This window comes from Eptatretus burgeri, chromosome 5, assembly GCF_056783735.1.
Source record: "Eptatretus burgeri isolate ZD-2024b chromosome 5, Ebu_testis_v1, whole genome shotgun sequence".
Classification (NCBI taxonomy): Eukaryota; Metazoa; Chordata; class Myxini; order Myxiniformes; family Myxinidae; genus Eptatretus; species Eptatretus burgeri.
Window position 1 is genome coordinate 34,478,353 of NC_140965.1, and position 19,449 is coordinate 34,497,801.

At 42.5% G+C, this 19,449-nt stretch overlaps 1 protein-coding gene across 7 annotated transcripts in view; it reads right to left on the reverse strand.

Moving 5' to 3' along the window:
• Positions 1-178: 178 nt before the first annotated feature.
• Positions 179-19,449, reverse strand: part of LOC147026203 (flavin-containing monooxygenase 5-like) — an 88,123-nt gene continuing 68,852 nt past the window's right edge. For all 7 annotated transcript variants that reach the window (XM_085881380.1, XM_085881378.1, XM_085881379.1 and 4 more), the window contains 4 exons: positions 13,271-13,464; positions 12,748-13,109; positions 10,475-10,547; positions 179-1,651 (listed from right to left, as the gene is read on the reverse strand). In XM_085881380.1, coding sequence (XP_085737506.1) covers positions 1,270-1,651; positions 10,475-10,547; positions 12,748-13,109; positions 13,271-13,464 — 1,011 coding nt within the window. In that variant the 3' untranslated portion in view covers positions 179-1,269. The remainder of the gene's footprint in view (positions 1,652-10,474; positions 10,548-12,747; positions 13,110-13,270; positions 13,465-19,449) is intronic.

Consider the following 19,449-nt stretch of genomic DNA (forward strand, 5'->3'; position numbering starts at 1 on the left):
TTTGAGTCTTGAAAACAGACCGAGTGCCAAATTCAAACGATGATAGCGACTGGATTATCTGATATTTGGGATACCATAACACTTCTTGGTTCATGAATGGTTAGGAGAAAAGAAGCATCTCCGATGACAAATTATTCTGGTAAATTGTTAATCAAGTATCCACCATGGGACCAAACTGAATGATACAAATCATTAAAAAAAATGCTGCAATCAACATCAGCTGTGGTCTGAGGCATATCGGCTGATCACACATTCGAGACCACATCTTTGGTTTATGTAGGTAAGTACATGTGAAAATAATGATTGCTTTTGACGGGAGGAGATGGGTTTAGCGGGTGTGCATGCTTCCCCTGCAAACACGACTTATCCCAATCCACGGAAGAAAGTCATGTAATTTACATGAGCACAAACGGGAGTCCATACCTTAATTCTAATAACTGAGCCCCCTCCCCCATTCCCATAAACAAGTTTCAAATGAACCAATTTTGAGCATTTTAATTGGAAATTGACCCGATCAAAAGGTTGACACTTTCCTCCATTCCACAATGACTGATGCCATTTCCAGGAGGTAATGTATTTGCAACTTTGGGTTGCTCAAAAAAAACAAACAAAAAAAACACCCCATGCCATCTCTTCATGTTTCTCACCTTTACCAAAATCAGCCTCCAAAAGGAATAGCTCTGCATACTTTTCAAAGTGGCAAGACCAAGATTGAGCAGCTTCTGCATTCTAGAGAATATCCTTAATTTTTTTATGAATGAACAAGCGACAAATACACATCAAAACATCAGCCACAAACTTATCCTACAACCCAGAATTTAGCATAAACATTTGCACGTGGATAAGAACCCTACACCAATGCCATTCATATGGTAGTATTTGAATTGTAAGGAAGGTATCCCGACATTAGTTTGCATACTTGTGCACATAAGTGATCTCACCAACCTTCAGGTACTTTTGTGCTATTTTTCACTGGTTATCTAAAAAGTGATCAAAAAGGCAAGAAATTTATCAAAAAAAGTTTGAAAAGAGGTGTACATCTGAATCAATACGAGCCTGTGCATTTTACATTATAGAAAGGTGCTTATTTTCCATAAACGTGGCCTTGAAAAAGGTACATCAGCAATCAAGAGCCCATGTGCAGTAACAAGGGGTCAGCGTGATAGTGTACAAACATTGCAACTTTGGAGAGATTAAAAGCACAGATAGATAGACATCAAGATAGATAGACTTGATAGACATCAAGCACAGATAGATTCAAAATGGTAATTAAAAGAGTGCAAATCGAGAACCGATCACAGGTAATAATACTCCCAATCCTGCCACAAGTACAAGGAAAGTCAACTTAAAGAAAAAACCAATTGTTGCCCGACTCGTAGTAGTCTCAGTGTGAGGAAGCACCCGTGTGCGTATCGGGGCCAGCACTCTGTCCCATTGAGTGTGGATGGCTTGAGCTGCTCCTTCCCACCTCCCAGGGCCCTGCAGGCGGTACTGATATGGAGTGCAGGGCCCGAAGAACACGGCGAAAGCTAGGGCGGGTTCTCGCAGGAACAGTCGCAGGAGGTTTGGCTTGACTCCTATTTCGTTAGCCAAGTTATCCAGGTAGTTAATGTAGCTCACTTCCCATGGATGACGCTGGCCATTTTGGGATCTGCAAACAGCATGTAAACAGAACTGACAGATGTCAATAAACAGCAAATTCACAAACATCCAACTTATTTCAAAAAATAAATAGCTGAACATAAAGCGTTCTTTGAATCAACACGAACAAAAAACAAACAAACAAACAAACAAAAAAACAACATTACATGCATTCATACAGTATATATGTTTATGCTCTCCCATATGGAATTGACTGAAATTGATATGAAAATAAAGGAAATTATTTCAAGAACTCTGATATCACGAACACAACTCACTGTGACTTTCTACCAAGTAGCAATACACGTCAGGATACTGAATGTGCGGCCATGATTTGGGATTGTCAATCCAAACATCTGCAACATGCTGACAAGGACACTTTTCTAACACAATCACATTCAATTTCACCTCATAACAATGTTTAGCATCGTTGAAAAGGAGTTCCTTTCATCGCGCTAAAATAGCGGCGGCCGTCACTAGCCAGAAGTAACCCAAATGATCCATCTCTAAAAGGAGCCCAGTTTTTCCATCCAGAACGCTTTTTTTCTAAAGAGTTCCTGCTTTCTTCCTTACTACAATTCACGGATCAGTGCTTGTGTGTTCGTTTGTGGGTTTCTTTGTACAACTCCTCCAATACTTCTGGGACAATTACAACCAGAGTTGCGAAAGAGGATCAGCAGGACCCAACGTGTCAGGGTGCGTTTATGTGCCGGTGGTCTTGGGGGTGGGGGGGGGGAGATGCAAGTGCTCCATGTAAATGTGCATCATGTAGCACCACCTCCAGGTGGGGGAGGGTTTTACAAGTCTCCAGCATTGACAGTAGAGTATTCTTGTCCCAGTACAGCAAGACAGTATAGTATTGCATAATTTTGACGAAAATTGGTATAATCGCTTGCCAAGCCAGGCATTCTGCTGGAGTGCTTGCTTGAGTGCTTAAGCCACTTGGCAAGCCCTCACCAACCTGCTTGATTGCTCGTTTCAAAGCCACCAGAAATCAGACCCATCACTTTGCTGATGGAAATACCAATCTTTGCGTCATTGCGAAAAATAAAAATAAAAAGGGAATAACAAGCTCAAATAAGCTAAGATCCTCGTCCTCTAAACGATGACATCATAAAAAACGAATATGACGTCATTGTGATGTATCAGGTTTGCGATAAATTATCTGTGCTAATGCCCAGCTTGATTCCCGCAAACAAAATTCAAACAGCTTGCCGAGTTTCGGAGATAATGGTATAGGCGATTTCCATTAGCGGCGATATTATGACATCAACTTTTTTTCTAGGAAGAATTTCCAAAATCGGAGATGGTTACTGCCTGCGCAGGGTATTTTTACATATATACGCCAAGTTTCAGGAAGTTTCGATGAAAACTGTAGGCTGTGAAACAAAAAAGTCCACAAGAAGAAGATGAAGAACAACAATATGAGTAAGACTTAGAGATCCTCCACGAGGATCTAAAAATCAACTTTCACCATTGAAAAATCAGCTGGTTTTTTTCACATCCTTTTCTCACCTGTGTAGCAAGTAAAGCAACCTTTGAGATAATTTAAAGGTGTTGTATAATAAGTATTTCCTGAATATAATCAGTGTGAGAAACGGGATTGAATGACATCATTACGAGTGAAGAAAAAAAGATACGAACGATATGAGAAAAGACATGAGATTTTGTGCCCAGTTTTATACAGAACACGGCGGTAAAAGAGAAAACGCTGTTTGAGCGCATTTTATCGCCCAGGTAATGCCCTAGCACACTGCCGACCCTCCACTCACACTTCCTTCATTGCGCCACCGACATTCCCCTTTCCCTCCCCTCCCCTCTCGCTGCCACCCCTTTCCCTCCCCTCCCCTCTCGCTGCCACCCCTTTCCCTCCCCTCCCCTTTCGCTGCCACCCCTTTCCCTCCCCTCCCTCTCGCTACCACCCCTTTCCCTCTCCTCCCCTCGCCGCCACCCCTTTCCCTCCCTCCCCTCGCCGCCACCCCTTTCCCTCCCCTCCCCTCGCCGCCACCCCTTTCCCTCCCCTCCCTCGCCGCCACCCCTTTCCCTCCCCTCCCCTCGCCGCCACCCCTTTCCCTCCCCTCCCCTCGCCGCCACCCCTTTCCCTCCCCTCCCCTCGCCGCCACCCCTTTCCCTCCCCTCCCTCGCCGCCACCCCTTTCCCTCCCCTCCCCTCGCCGCCACCCCTTTCCCTCCCTCCCCTCGCCGCCACCCCTTTCCCTCCCCTCCCCTCGCCGCCACCCCTTTCCCTCCCCTCCCCTCGCCGCCACCCCTTTCCCTCCCCTCCCCTCGCCGCCACCCCTTTCCCTCCCCTCCCCTCGCCGCCACCCCTTTCCCTCCCCTCCCTCGCCGCCACCCCTTTCCCTCCCCTCCCCTCGCCGCCACCCCTTTCCCTCCCCTCCCTCGCCGCCACCCCTTTCCCTCCCCTCCCCTCGCCGCCACCCCTTTCCCTCCCCTCCCCTCGCCACCACCCCTTTCCCTCCCCTCTCCTCTCCGCCACCTCCCCTCTCCGCCACCCCTTTCCCTCCCCCCTCATTTGCACCCCTGATGCTGCCTCCCCTACCCTCACGCTTACCTCCTCCCAAACCCCCAACCATGGACGTCTCCAGGTGGGGTTTAGTACGACCTATTTGAACGTGCTGTTTTAACATACTCCATTTTGTTTAATCCTGTACTAATGCTGGCAAACAGGATAACCCTCTTCCCAACCCCACTTACCCTCAAGTCCCTCGACCAAATGAAAGTAAACTCTCCTCCCCCCTCAAGTCACCCTCCCAAACGCAATTCCAGAACATCCCCTTCTCTCCTTCCCCCTCCCCTCTATCCTCCTAGAGCATTGGTCCCCAACCTGTGGCCCGCAGAGCCCTATACTGCGGCCCGCGAGGACTCCAATCAAAACACATTTCCATGCAGCAATTTTAAAGGGGTTTACACAATGCCGCTGCCGGCCACTGCCGCTTACCGCCAGGTGGAATCAAATCAATTTGATTTTACCTTCCGGCATCTTGCGGCAGTATTTAAAATTAATTACACCCTGAACGGAAATTTGTTCAGAATTACAGTGCGTGAACAATCGATCGATCGAATACATATAAAATTTATTAATTAAAAAAACAATACTCCAATAAACCCCAAACGTTGTATCGATTTCTCAATTTTTTTTCTGGCTCCCAACATCTTTGGGAGTAGTGAATGCGGCCCGTGGGATCAAAAGGTTGGGGACCACTGTCCTAGAGTGTTTAGCAACATGTGGTGGGGCATCCTCTCCAGTCTCTCCCCCCCCCTCATGGAAGGAGATCAGGTAGGGAAATAGATTTGAGTATCTGGGAGGCACAGTGACTGGGAATGGTACAACCGAGGCAGAGGTGCGGAGGAGTATTCAGGTGAATGCGAATGTGTGGAGGGTGGCGGAGTAATGGCAGACAACTATAAGGGCACTCAGAAGAACACATACCTCCACCTCAAAATTCCTGATACATGAGAACATATCTGGTCCAATACACTTTTGAAATATGTCGTTTTTGAGCCCGATCTCTCAATGGTGAAGAATCACTTTAAAAACTAGAACGGGCACTCATAGAGCGCATATCTTCGCCGCCACTACTTTTTTTTGTTCTTGGTATGAGTGTGGGGAACTGGTTTCATATGAATGGTCTTATGACACAAACCACATATCTTTAATGTCATGACCCCCCCCGACTTTTGGGGGCTACGGACTCAACAACAATCAACTCACGTCGTTTTGGTGAGTCTTCACTCGCAAGCTTGGTGAATACAACGTTTCAACAAGAGAAGGTAATCTCGTTTGATGCTGGTTTCATGCAAATCGAATAAGAATTGACTGAGTTATGCCGCAAACCACATATTTTTCAAGGGCGTGACCCCCCCCTGACATTTTACCCCAACCGGTGACATGTGTTATGACGTCATTGTGCCACAAGATTGGGCATTAAATTCTGAACATTTTGGTGCTGGGTTCATGTAAAGTGGACAAGAATTGACCGCGTTATGAAAAAAACCGCATATTTTTCAAGGTCGTGACCCCCCTGACCTTTGACCCCTAACCGGTAACAAGAGTATGGGCGTCATTGTGTCATATTGCATATCATAAGATGAGGCGTTGAATTCTGAACATTTTGGCGATAGTTGCATGCAAATTGAATAAAAATTGACCGTGTTATCGTAAAAAGACGATTTTGACCTTTTCGTGACCTTGACCTTGACCTTTGACCCGAACGATCCCAAAATCTAATCGAATGCTTCCTGGCTAATAACCAATCGTCCCACCAAATTTCATGCAATTCGGTTTAATACTTTTTGAGTTATACGAATCACAAGATTACAAATAAATAAATAACTAAATAAATACACGCCGACCAAAACATAACCTTTCACAAAATGCGAAGGTAATTACAGTAGTCAGATCCGGATTCGGATCTTCAGCAAAATCGAATCAATTCTTCCTTGTCATACGCCCAACATTTCCACCAAGTTTCATCCGAATCCGTCCACAACTTGTTGAGACATCCTGTACATAAACAGACAAACAGATAGACAAATACACAAAGGGGTGAAAACATCCTTCTTTACCATTGGTGGCGGCGGTAAAAGGTCAGGAGTTTTGTGGGAGTGAAGAGGGTGGGTAGAGGGAGGATGGATGAACGAAGGGAGGAGATTGGTGTGCAGATGAGCTTAACGGGGAGATTGGTGAAATGCCAGCTGAGATGGGCTGGGCACTTGGTGAGGATGGGGGAAGAGAAAATGGCAAAGAGTGGATATATCGAGGGAGCGAGGGATGAGCAAGAGTTGTAGACCGCGGTTGAGATGGGAGGATTGTGTGAGGAGGGATATTCAAAAGGTAGGGGTGGTCGGAGTTGGCCGAGGACAGAGTGAGGTGGAGGAGTATCATGGTCAAGGCAGGACAGAAGCTTGGTGCCATTACACCTCACCCCTTATAAAGGGGAGAGGAGGACAACAACATTCGGTTGTTACTTATCCAATCTCAACAAGACTTAACAGATGGACTCGGGGTCACACGATGGAGGTTGTCACGGCTTCATTTGCCCCACTCCCCAAGGGGGTGTTCCACCATGTGAGGTCGATGTTGAGGGGTAAAATATGTTATCATGGCTTCCATGGGGAACACCTTCCAGACGTAAAAATATTACAACCACAAACGATTCAGTCAATTCTGTCCAACGTACAACTGCATTTTTTTTTTAAAGAAGTTGCTATTAAACTGGAAGAATTTGGAGGAAACTCGATGTACAAGGGATTTTGTATACTTATCGAGTCTCTATCAGACGAACTCATCAGAGCTTTCTCGACTTGCTAGGCCTCTAGGTCTCTAGGTACGTGGCAACAATCTTTAGCTAACAAAGCTGCATGCACGAATCTTTATACATTAATGATGATTCCCATTGCGTGTCTGATTTTTCGAGCCATCAGATTATATGTCGACTGTATATAACACATTGGGGCCTTGTATGCAATTTCTCCCAGACATGGTTTTAAGTGTGATATTTGATATTGCCACGGACACCCTCACGACCAAATTTTGACATTTATTTGATACATAAGCATATTCCTAGGGTTTGTTAACTGCATTTTGATAGATTCCTGATCATGAATGTCACGAGAAATCGGCCAGAGGGAAATTTTGAAACAATTTGACGTACTTACAAATGGGCGGTGTATCGGCTAACAGTCGCTAGTCCACACACTTATCGATACTATTATAACCAGTTATCCAGTTTCTTCAAGTTGTGGCTGATTTCTGGTGAAATTCTTGATCAGATGTCTCCAAACATCCCAATCCTGCACTGTTTTCTGAAGTTCTGGCAGAGACAGCTTGGTTGCAGCCTTTACCCCATCCATTCGGGGTGTGTACCATTACCAATCAGCTTGCTCGCGCTTGCCAAGCCAGCCGTTCCTAATCAACCATTTTGTAGGAGTGCTTGCTTGAGTGGTTAAGCCACTTGGTGAGCACTCCGCAAGCTGATTGGTAATGGAACACACCCCTCTGAACACGTCGATGTTCTCAGTTGACAATATTTTAATCATTTTTGAGGTTTAAATAAAGATCAGCCTTTTCACTTTCCTTCTTCACTGGCTGCAGCGGTTTCATCAAGTCCTCTTTACTTTCTGCCAACACAGCGGTATCATCAGTATACCTTGGGTTGTTGATAAATCTTCCTCCAATCCCATCTCTTGCCTAGATATCAAAGTTATATTTTTTTCCAAAATTATGATAACCACAAATTAATCGGTCAATTCCATCCAATAATAATAACTGTATTAACGTGGAGGCTGGCAGGATGGCCTGCAGCCATGCACACTCTCCTCTAAGCTGTCTCGCCTGCATTTGAATCCCAACCGAGCTGTCATCCCGGTGTTTGGCAGGCAGGGTGATTCAATGTGTGCCATTCTTCGGATGGATGTTAAACTGGCGTGCAGTCTGCCAGAATTAGTTGATGGACTTGAAAATATCCCACAGTGCCATTCAAAAAAAAAAAAAAAAAAAAGAGTACTGTAGATGAGCTATCGGCAACACCCTGAACAAATTCCAAATTTCTGCCTTAACCTTAGTCAAATGGCAGGCCTTGGCCAGCCAGTTCGTGAAAGACTTGGGCCAAGCTTCCCCCAGCCAACCCCACAATAATGTGGGAATAATTGTTTGCTCCCAGAGAGAACAGGTGTTTATAGTAAATTAAATCTGAAGTTTACTACCACAAAGTGGTGGTGCACTATCCTGCCCGATTGTCCCGTGACTGCTGATGTAGTATGACGAAAACATTGAGGATTCCTTTTTTGGTCGACGTTTTAGTGCATTAGAGAATATACTTCTCAAATTTTATTTTGTTTTATGGGGCACTTGCTTGTCCAATAAGTTTCCCCACAACCAACGTGCACCATTGAAACTCGTCACAACAGTCAGTCTCCATTCAATGTCGTATTCAGCCAGTGTTACGTTTTCCCAGTGTTGGGAAAACTAGTCTATGACAGACACTTAAGTACTGTTCTTTCCCAAACAGCTCATATAGCCATGTCCTGTGATAGTTGCATTATTTAGTTAGTTTCAAATCAAGTTCTTTTGTGTGTGCTCATCTGTTTAGAACTGAATTCTAACTTCAGTTTCCCATCCACTTCTGGGAAAGCACAAACCACCCGGGGGCGCTATTTCGGGTCATCCATACATATCCACATACACAATAACTGCATTGCAGTAAGATAGTAACAGATTGGTTCACCAAGGTTGTAGATAGCCAAACAGTATGAAAGTGTCATCTTTGGTGGTTTGTGTTCAAGTAACGAAATACATGACTTGAACGGCACTCAGTAGAGCGCATACCTCCGCCAAGCTGAACAGTTTACGTTTTGTATCCCACCGATAGGCCGGATCTGCATCCAGACCTCAACCAAAATCAAATCAATTCGACCATGTCATACACCAAACCTGTCCACAAAATTGTCCGAATCCCTCCATAGCGTTTTGAGATATCCTACTCAAAGCCAAAAGCCTGGTGCTGGCTCAATGGTCAAGGTGGCTGGCTTAAGATCTTTGGGTCTTGAATTCAAGGACGTTTCGACCGTTGAATCAACACCAGATGGGTCGACTCATCCCGGCGTCCTTCCAGAGGTCAACAAAATGAGTACCAGCTTATTGGTAACCAGAGCATTGAATCAGTGGCAAAGCCACACTCCCAGAAAATGATTCAGCCAAGCAGCCATAAGCTGCAGACAAGTAAATAAATAAATAAAAAAACTCAGACAGACAGACACGAAAACATACTCATCCACCTTCGGTGGTGAAAGTAATAAGGTTTTTCCTCTCCAGCTCCATAAAGCGAGCATACAATATTGTCTCTTCGAGGGATCTGACGAACGTCACTATTTGTGCCAGGAGCTTTTGCTACTCCTGAAGATCGTTGAATGTACCAAATTCACATCATCAAATTAAAGGTGCTCTTTCCATTTGCAAAACTCAAAGGATCGCTTCAGTCTGAGGCAGAACTTGGTGAGAAAACGTCTTGTAGTAAAAAAAGGATTTATTACACAAAGAAATATGGGTGAAGGTTAGACAAGATGCTATCTCTAATAATTTCCCTGACACAAGAAGGAATGTACCTGGGAAAAGTTTCCTGGGAAACTACCCGAGATGCATCAGACTGTCCATACTATTCTCTCCACCATCTAGTTGACCCCCTTTCCATATAATATCTTGTGCTGAATTTGCTTTTCAACAGTGTTCAGTGACTATCATTGCCTTTATGGTGAGAGCAGGAGCCTTTTATTTTCCTGTTGACAAAAAGCCATGTAACACCGCCCAAGAGTATGGAAGGTGCAGTTTTTGTGCACCATAAATTAATGAATACAGAGTCATCTATAGAGAGTTAAATAATTCCCTCCATTTGGCAGAATTTATGCTTGCAAGCTGGCATGAGAAAAATTTTTTCATCAGAAAATGCTTATTATCAATCACTTCATTCACTTCCGATGGCTGAATTTTTGTTATCTTCAAAAATTTGAGTGAGGTTGATGATTGGTGTCATTACAGATTAATGGTGGCTGTTGTACAAAGGGCAAATGGCCGAGCTCTCTTGATTGACGGTTCTGGCGGAGGGGTATTATTATCGATACAGCATACGAGAACATCACTGAAAATAGCATCCTTCATTACAGGCTTTTGCTGCATGTGAAGGCAGAGAGCAGAGCTCGATTCCAATTCAAACCAATTTGATCCCAACTTGCAAGGAGTGACAAAAGGCAAATGACTTACAAGGAACTGCACAGATTTTAAACAACTATAGTTTCAACGTTAGTCGATGCAGACTCACAATTTTTCCCAAGCCTTTTCATTCTTCTCAACCTCCTCAATCATGCACACTTGATCCGGAAGACTTGTCAACCCTGAAAAACATGTCTCAAGGTTACTTTTGCAACATTTGAACACAACCGCTCTGCACAAAAAAAGGGGCAAAAATACGTCCCTGCAATTAGAGACCAATCAATCTACTCCCAATCAATCACCAGCAAGGTCATGGAATCCATAATCACTTCTAACATTAAATCCTTCCTCTTCTCTAATGGCCTTATTTCCAATTAATTTGGATTCAGACAAGGTCACTAATCTGGACATGCTGCTTCTGCTCTCCCAACAATGGATAGAGCCTGGAGTTTCTCAATGCCAGACATGAGATCAGAGCAATCTCCCTAGACATATTGCAAGCTTTTGATACAGTCTGGCATCCTGCACAACTCAAACTTCTCTTATGGTATCCAAGGCAATCTCCACTCATAATTCACAGACTTCCTCTCCTGTCACAGTCAACACGTGGATCTTAATGGAATACTCTCATCCCCTCATCCTGTCCAGGCTGAAGATCCTCAAGGAAGCGTTCTGGGCCCTGTGCCTTTTCTGGTTTTCATCAATGATCTCTCCGACTCTGGAAAATCCTCGTTATCTCTTAGCTGATGACTCCACCCTCTGCTGTACCATCTGTCATCCATCAGACCGGCAGGCAGCAGCCGCTTCACTCTGTGCAGATCTGGATAAAATCACAAGCTGTTCAAACATGTCGAAAAAGTCTTTCATTTCTGACAAATCTCACACTCTCACTATGTCTCTCAGAAAGGACCATCTGGAACCCCCCCCTCCCCAATCTACTTTCTCAACAATCCTCTTGAAGAACTCCTTTCACTCAAGCTTTTAGGCCTCACCATCTGCCATGATTTTTCCTGGGAAAGCCACAATTCCAAGCTGGCCTCCAAAGCTAGTTACTGACTGGGCATCCTCCGTCGTGCAGCCCTTCCTTGGCACACCTGAGCTCCTGACCACATACAAAGCTTTCATCTGCAGCATGATGGAGTACTGCTCTCCCTTCTGGGCTGTTGCACCTGCCTCACACCTAGCTCGGCTTCACGATGTGGAAACCAAGCTATTTAAGATCATTGGTATCTCCCACGATGAAGGCGAGTCATTGGGTCTGTCTGTCTGTCACACACACACACACACACACACACACACACACACACACACACACACACACACACACACACACACACACACACACACACACACACACACACACACACACACACCAGTGGTCTTTGTCTTCTAGTCTCATCTGTGGTCTTGCCCCCCCCACCCCTGCTCTTTCTGTGATCTGTCTCCCTCATATTTCTGCAGGGTGCTCAAGGTCCACCAACAACCCCCTTCTGGTAAAATTACCAAAATCACGAATCACCCCTTTCTTTCCCTTTCGCTCACCTTCACTTTCATTTCTCTTTTATTCCCACCTCTGGAACAAACTTCCACACCTTCTTCAATCCCATTCCTCCCCCTAGTCCTTCAGAACAGCTCTTAACCACAATCTCATATTTTCTCCCATTCAAAACCATGGTCTTTTTTACCCCGTTAATCCACCTTCTACAAATTCCCTATTTTCCTTCCTGAAAGTCCATGAAGTATCCATCTTGTTGACCATGTACCCCGCTCCATCCCTCTTCCTTCCACAGATCTAATGTCTGTTCTATTATCCAAAAGTAATTTTCCTATTACCCAAAATGAAAATTATCTCCACCAGTCAAAAAACACAGCCATTTGATGATGTGCAACAATTCTTCAATGCTTGATGGTAGTTCACAAGTGGACTCGATGCATGAAATACAACAAACTTGTTCCAGAAAATACTTGCATTTAACATAATAAAATTAAACATTTAAATAAATAAATAAATTGTAACTTGCATCGCTTTTTAATCATTCACCAGGATTTTAGATCATGGTGTGGGGTAAGATGTCCTTTTACATCCAACTACTTAATTTTACCCGTCGCTTTGCTAACGGATTTAATCGAAAAACAGCATGTTGTACTTCACCAACATTCTGCTCTATTCACCCTAATTAGCCAGGGATCTTTTTGAAAAATATGATTGCAAATGAGACAGCTGGATTGATTGATGCACGAGGCACCCTGTGCAAGACAATCATTACCTCACAATGCTCCTTTGAGTTTAACACAAGAATGGGAGATTAAAAGGACAAGATTAAACCTGAACCAGCCAGAAACAAAAATCACGTGGCCAAAAATCACATGGCTATTCTGTACCTTTGAAAATGCGACAGGCCCAACGAGCTTGCATTTCCGCAGTTGGACCGTTTGGTCCAATCGGTTCCACCTTACCAATAAGAGCCAATGTCGGTTTTGACAGCTCTGGTAGAAATACATTTTTAAATATAAACTTGCGATCTCTCTTATCCATCGACAATGAACCATCAGCTTCAACTGCAGGATAATTGAAAGAGAACCCGGTTGCAAAAATGATGGCATCCAGATTTTCAACACTGGTTCCATCTTCGAAGAGAGCTCCTGTTTCTGTGAATGACTCCACGTTTGACTTGACAATCACAGTGCCAGATAGGATTCGATATGGAAGGGGATTGTTTATGGTTCCTTGTCGATCTATACACCTGCAAACAAAAACTGCATCAATAAGGTATAGCTCCAGCTAAAGTACAATGCCACAATTTTATAATTGAGAAACAATTATGGATGCGAGTACGTGAAAACAAATTCAACAAAATCGATTGGGATTTTCTGGTTGAGGTAAATATATTAATAAACAGTTTACCTGTAATTGCACTGAAGTCCAAAGTTTGCATGATCAAAGCGCTGGTTTAACTTCTGCTCAATTTTCTTTCCTTCCCAGGAGCACCAGCGCAATTTTGTAAAAATCCATCGTGACAATATAGACATATCATACGGGTGGCCATTCTCTCCCAGAGGATCAAAAACCCAAACACCACTCCGTGTACTCAAGTAGACCTAAGGAAAAGAGAGCTGGGTTATACTACACAATCTGAAGATGGCTTGGCAAAAAATCTAATTGTGATGTTTTAAAGCTTGAGCATTGCCAAAGGTACAATTAAATGAGTATTGCAGCAAGGTGCAAGCTATTTGCTTGCAACAAGTTGTTGAACACCACAACCATCACATTATCACGATGATCATAGTCAGGCCAAATGGCCGCCTCTATGACATGACCTTTCGTTATCGTTTGGTCACGTTGCATATTTAACGGCTTGAAGTTTGAATGTTGAAATGAGGTCAAATATACACCTTGAAGTTTCACATTTCCTGGCTGTATGAGAAATAAAAATAAAATGCAGTTTTAATTTTGTGGAAGAAAACAAACAATATCAAACCAAATGGCAGCAGGCATGATTGCTAGGTTACACATGTGGCATTTTAAACCATTCAGGATTTAAGTGAATTTGCTGGTAGTCTTCATGTATGTAAGTAGTGCACCACCCTCTTGTATAATCTGGGTAGTGTTTTGCTTATTTTGCTGGCGAACTTAATTTCCATAAACGCGTGTACAACATGTGAACTCATTAAACTCAGTTGTCAGTTGGTTTTGATAGTTTTAGTAAGTAACTTCTATAATGTACAAAACATTCCTTCTTTGACTTTCATGTAATGCCATTGTTTATAACAAAGAACTTTGTCGATATTGAAGGTAAACTTAATGGGTCCTTTTGTTCTGTCCTTTGTCTCCTAAGCCACTGCATCATTGTCCTACCATTAAATAAAACGTCCCTGAAACTCCACCTCCGCAAGTTGCCTTGTATCGACCTCTCCATTGCAATGCAATTTCAAAATGCTTTCATATACCACAATGAAAGGGTTATTTATTTATTTTGCAAATACACCAACGTCCAGGCTCTTGGAAGAGGTGAACAATATACAGTGAAAGGTGCAAGATTGAAAATACTAGCAACAGGAAGGGGAGAAAATGGCAGACAAAAGATTCAAAAATGCTTGGTTGCAGGAGGATCTTGACTTGAAAGCCTCCTCCTCCCCAAATAATTTTAAATTCCATTTCATTGACTATTCCAATGCCTATTTTCCTAGAAGATGCTCAAATATCAGGTTTTTTTTTCCAATTTTTGTCCATGGGAACAGTGTTACGCAAGCTTGTTTTGAAAATCCACAAACTTATGGTACATTAACAGACCATGAGTCAAAGCATTGTTGTGTAAGGAGGTGGGTTCAGATTAGAGGGTCCACATGTTATAAAATACGAATAAACTACAATATTATATATGGATAGATGCATGAGTTGTCTCGCTAAAGGAATTACAAGTGTCGTGAGACATCCAAAGCTATTTAAAACCACTCCCAAGATTCTCCAGGTCCATTCAATGTGTATATATATATATATATATATATATATATATATATATATATATATATATATATATATAAATATATATATATATATATATTGCATCATTTTTGATGCTAATCTGAGGTATGTTGCCTGAACATTTTCAAGACAAGTTAGCTCTGATAATGCATTCTAAGTCATAAATATATCACTGCTCCAACACCATTCTACCACAAGATGGCAATAGGTAGTTAGATACAAGTTTGTGCCTTTATGACAAACATGATCAAACATCAAAGATATTAACTCACTAAACTTGACCACCACTGGACAGCACAACATTGTACAAACACTATTATAATAAGGCATATACAAATTAAATTGTCATACAAGCTGAAATCACCATTATGGTCCATGTTTATACTTAAAAACTTGCCACCTCACCGTTATATCTGCAAAATAAAATGACTCGTGAAATTGAAAACTAATATCTGTCAGAAACAGAGAAACTCAAAAAGTAATGCCTCAAAATGTAATTCTCAATTATTTTATTGCTTCCCACAAACAAATTACTTTGAAACGGACAATAATACATGTTCCCCTACAAGGAACTTCAACACATGTGGTGGCTACGAGGCCCAAAGCCAATGCTATGATTGCTAACCGAAGGTTGTTTGTCCATGCTCTGTCATTTTACAGTAAATGCTGAGTGACAAGCAAGGAAGCAGCATGTACCATTTTTAAAGTTTGAACCATCAACCTCCCAGACTCAGATCAGACACTCTCACCATAACCCTAACTGGTCTGATTATTTGTTTACAAAATCTGGGCTCATAAAGCATATATATATATATATATATATATATATATATATATATATATATATATATATATATATATATATATATATATATATATATATATATATATATATATATATATATATATATATATTGTTGCGGGCCAGTGGCGTCGGGTGAGAGGACCACTAGGTTGGGGAAGCTACATCGATTCCCACCAGACTCCCCAGAATTGTAGGCCATCACTCACAGATTACTCCATGACATGGCGGATCGCTTAACCAACCGTGGACGCCAATAACTCAACTGCGTGACCTGGGGTCTCCAGCCTATGGGTTAATCGTGTTACCTAATTAACCATGCAGTTTAACCACCGGGGAACCATGCCCTCGGTACACCTTGTCCGAACCGGATCACTATCGGATTGGATGCAGCGGAGCTGCACTGCCAAGGACGTACCGGCTAAAAGGAACGGACCATTGGGAATAAAGACCTGGCTAAACTTGGATTCGAACCATGCTGGACCAATGGGAGAAAAGACAAAGGTGAGCTGGGAACATTGGTAATGACAATTATTTATTAACAGCAAGTGAGGAAAAGCATGTGGCACAACAAAGACTTATTGGGTAGTAACGCAGGGAAAGAGGAGAGAGGTGTGGTGCGACAATAATACAAGCAACTTACCAAAGCAGACAGTGCAGACTTGATGTGACATTATTAACAATAACAGCAATAAGGATCTTCTAAAGGCTTACTTAACAGACAGGCGCCAGCACACTCAGACACACACACAGAAAAAGAAACCCCAATGAAAAGGGACTTTTGCAGCCAGGGAGTGAGCGGAGTTGAGGTTATAGCTTTTGGTACCTGGGCGTTTCGGGGGAGGGATGCCGTGGTGTGGTACCCCACAATAGTCACGTTGTTTTGTCCACAGCCGCAGGTGTTGAGATCGTGTTCTGAAGGAGGAGCTTGAGTGGAGAAGGGCAGAGTCCAGAGGGCAAGGGTGGAGCAGTAGGCGGGACCAGGAAGGAGGCGGTTCGTCGAGGCGAGACATGGGCGGAGTCCAGAAGCAGGAACAATCCGCGTGAAGAACATCCACACCGAACACAACTCACTTCACACTTTCACGGAGGACTTCTCTGTGTTTTATGGAGCCCGGAGCTCGGGGGAGGGCCATGCCGAATCCGACGTCATTGCCTGAGTCGGTGTTCCGACTGGCTCTGACCCCTCATGTGGTTTGCCAGCCTGGGCCAGGTTTCGGGCAGACGCCGATCCAGCCCACCCACCCGGGTGCTAAAGCGTACGTGACTCGCCACACGTCTGGTTTCAGGTAGACAGTGGAAGCTCAAAGCGCACGTCGTGGATTTTGCCTCAGAAAATAAAAAGAGTGGGGATAAAATAAGAAGGGAAAAATGATTTAATACCCTAACTGTGAGGCCATCATAACGCACTCCCTTGTCTTCCCACGAAACAAAAGGATGGGGTCTATCTACACGTATATGAATGGCATAACTGCCTCGGGACACCTATCTGTTGTATGCATGCGGTTCCGAGAAGCGCAAAAAAAAAAAAAAAAAATATATATATATATATATATATGGTATAAATGAAGATTAAAAACAAACATATGTATGTTCTGTGCATGTGGGAAAACTATGGATCCAGACTGGAAATCAAACCCAGGTCCACTGGTGAACCGTACCAGTGCTATCTGGGAAACCCACAAGCTGAACCAAATTCTCCCACATGTAGAAACACCACTTTCCAGGACACTCACTGCCAACCATAGAAGCAGCAACAGCCTGTCCACAAGAGGTCGGGGTCGACAGTATGTCATTTTTGGCCCAATCTCTCAATGGTGACGAATGACTACAAATTAAAATTTTCCCATATCCACATTCGGATCTTCACCAAAATCAAATAAATTCGGCCTTGTAACACACCCAACCTGTGCACCAAGATTTTTTTCTGAATCTGCCAACAACCTTTTGAGATATTCTGTTCACAGAGAAAGATAGCGGTGGCAGAGATAATAAAACGTGCACTCATAAAAACTTGGCTTCAAGTTCATAATAACCCTCTATACTCAGGAATCATGAAATTAAACAAACAGCAAGCAGTATTGAGAAAATAACTCGCAAAAGGTCTGAGGCCTCAAACGAAATCACAGGCCTCAGAGCCAAACTCCTTCAGGAAGATGTGAATTTCCATGAATAAAACACTTCTTGAAAGTCCAAGTTATAAAGTAAAATCCACAACCCATCATGGAAGAAATGTCCTGCAAAAGTGATTTCATTGGGTATCAATCCAAAATCAGCAGGAAGTAAAATCAAGCTCTCTGCAAGGCTGCACCTGATGTTTCCACATCATTGCTCCCTCATTTTCGTTGTTCGTTACAAATGATCCTTTTATCCTTGACTGCATCATTCATTTCCCAAGAGGTGGAACATTCATTTATGGACCAATGCTGGTTCAATGTTATTTCACAGATGTCATTTCAAAGTACCAATTTGTGAAATGCTTTAAAAAGTTTAATTTACAAGGAAATTTATTCAATTACCTCATTAAGACAGTGAAGAGCACAAAATGTCAACTTTTGCATTCCGGTCATCCCATGGAATTTGCTTCATTCATACCAATCTTGTTAGAGTGATACCAAAACGAACATCTCAACTCGTTGACACATTTTTGAGTCAAAAGCAGCAACATATCTTGTACTATTTGAAATTTGTTTCATATTGGATCCTAAATTATATATGACAGACTACCACTACCATTACTACGACTTTGTCCCAATCTTTCTTATCTTCTTGTGGGGTCAGACAGGGAACGTTTTTAGCCCAACTCTTTAACATGTCTGCTGGTCAGGCCTGAACTTAGACCGAGATGATTTGGACAGGAATTTGTAATTTGTAATTTGTTCAAGTTGCCATTGATATAATAAATTGCAGGATTCTTCACAAAATATTTATTATTATTTTAGGTTTTTTTTTCCCATGCCTTTTTTTCACCAAATAAATTGCAGGACCTTTAACATCCACTAACTAATGTAAGCAGACAGAATACCAAGCTTCACATCCATCTGAGAAGTAGTGCATTCTGTGATGCACTGACTTGCATGCAAAACAAATATGGTTGGGAATTTAATCCAGACAAGATAGCTGACAGGTAAGTGTGCGACCTCTGTACCATCTTGTCAAAAAAAAAAAAAAATTAATAATAATAATTACATCCTTTCCACAAATTATGAAAAAAACATAATTGTGTATACAATTAAAATTATACAAAGGATGCAGAAAAGGGAACAAAAATAATGCTGTTAATCTTAAATGTTTGATATACGTATAATTCACTCATGAGAAACTTCCACACACACACACACACACACACACACACACACACACACACACACACACACACACACACACACACACACACACACACACACACACACACACACACACACACACACACACACACACACACACACACACACACACACACACACAATTTTATTTTCCTGTTTGGCATGATTATACATGTATGCATTAGGGTCCAGCGAATATATTGTTATAATTTTTCATATCAACATAACCGGTATTGGAATTATGAATATACTGAAAAATATAATAAATGAAACAATTAAAATAAAATAATAATAATAATAATAATAAACCAAGTATATCACCAACAAGTTGAAGAAAGATTCGTATAATCTTCAATTCCATACATGATTTTAAAAGCTTTGATGCACTCAGCATCTCGACGACACCCAAAATAATGAGACGTCAAGACGTGCTAGGATGTAGGTACCCAAGCTTTTAACTTTTAACCCTCAGC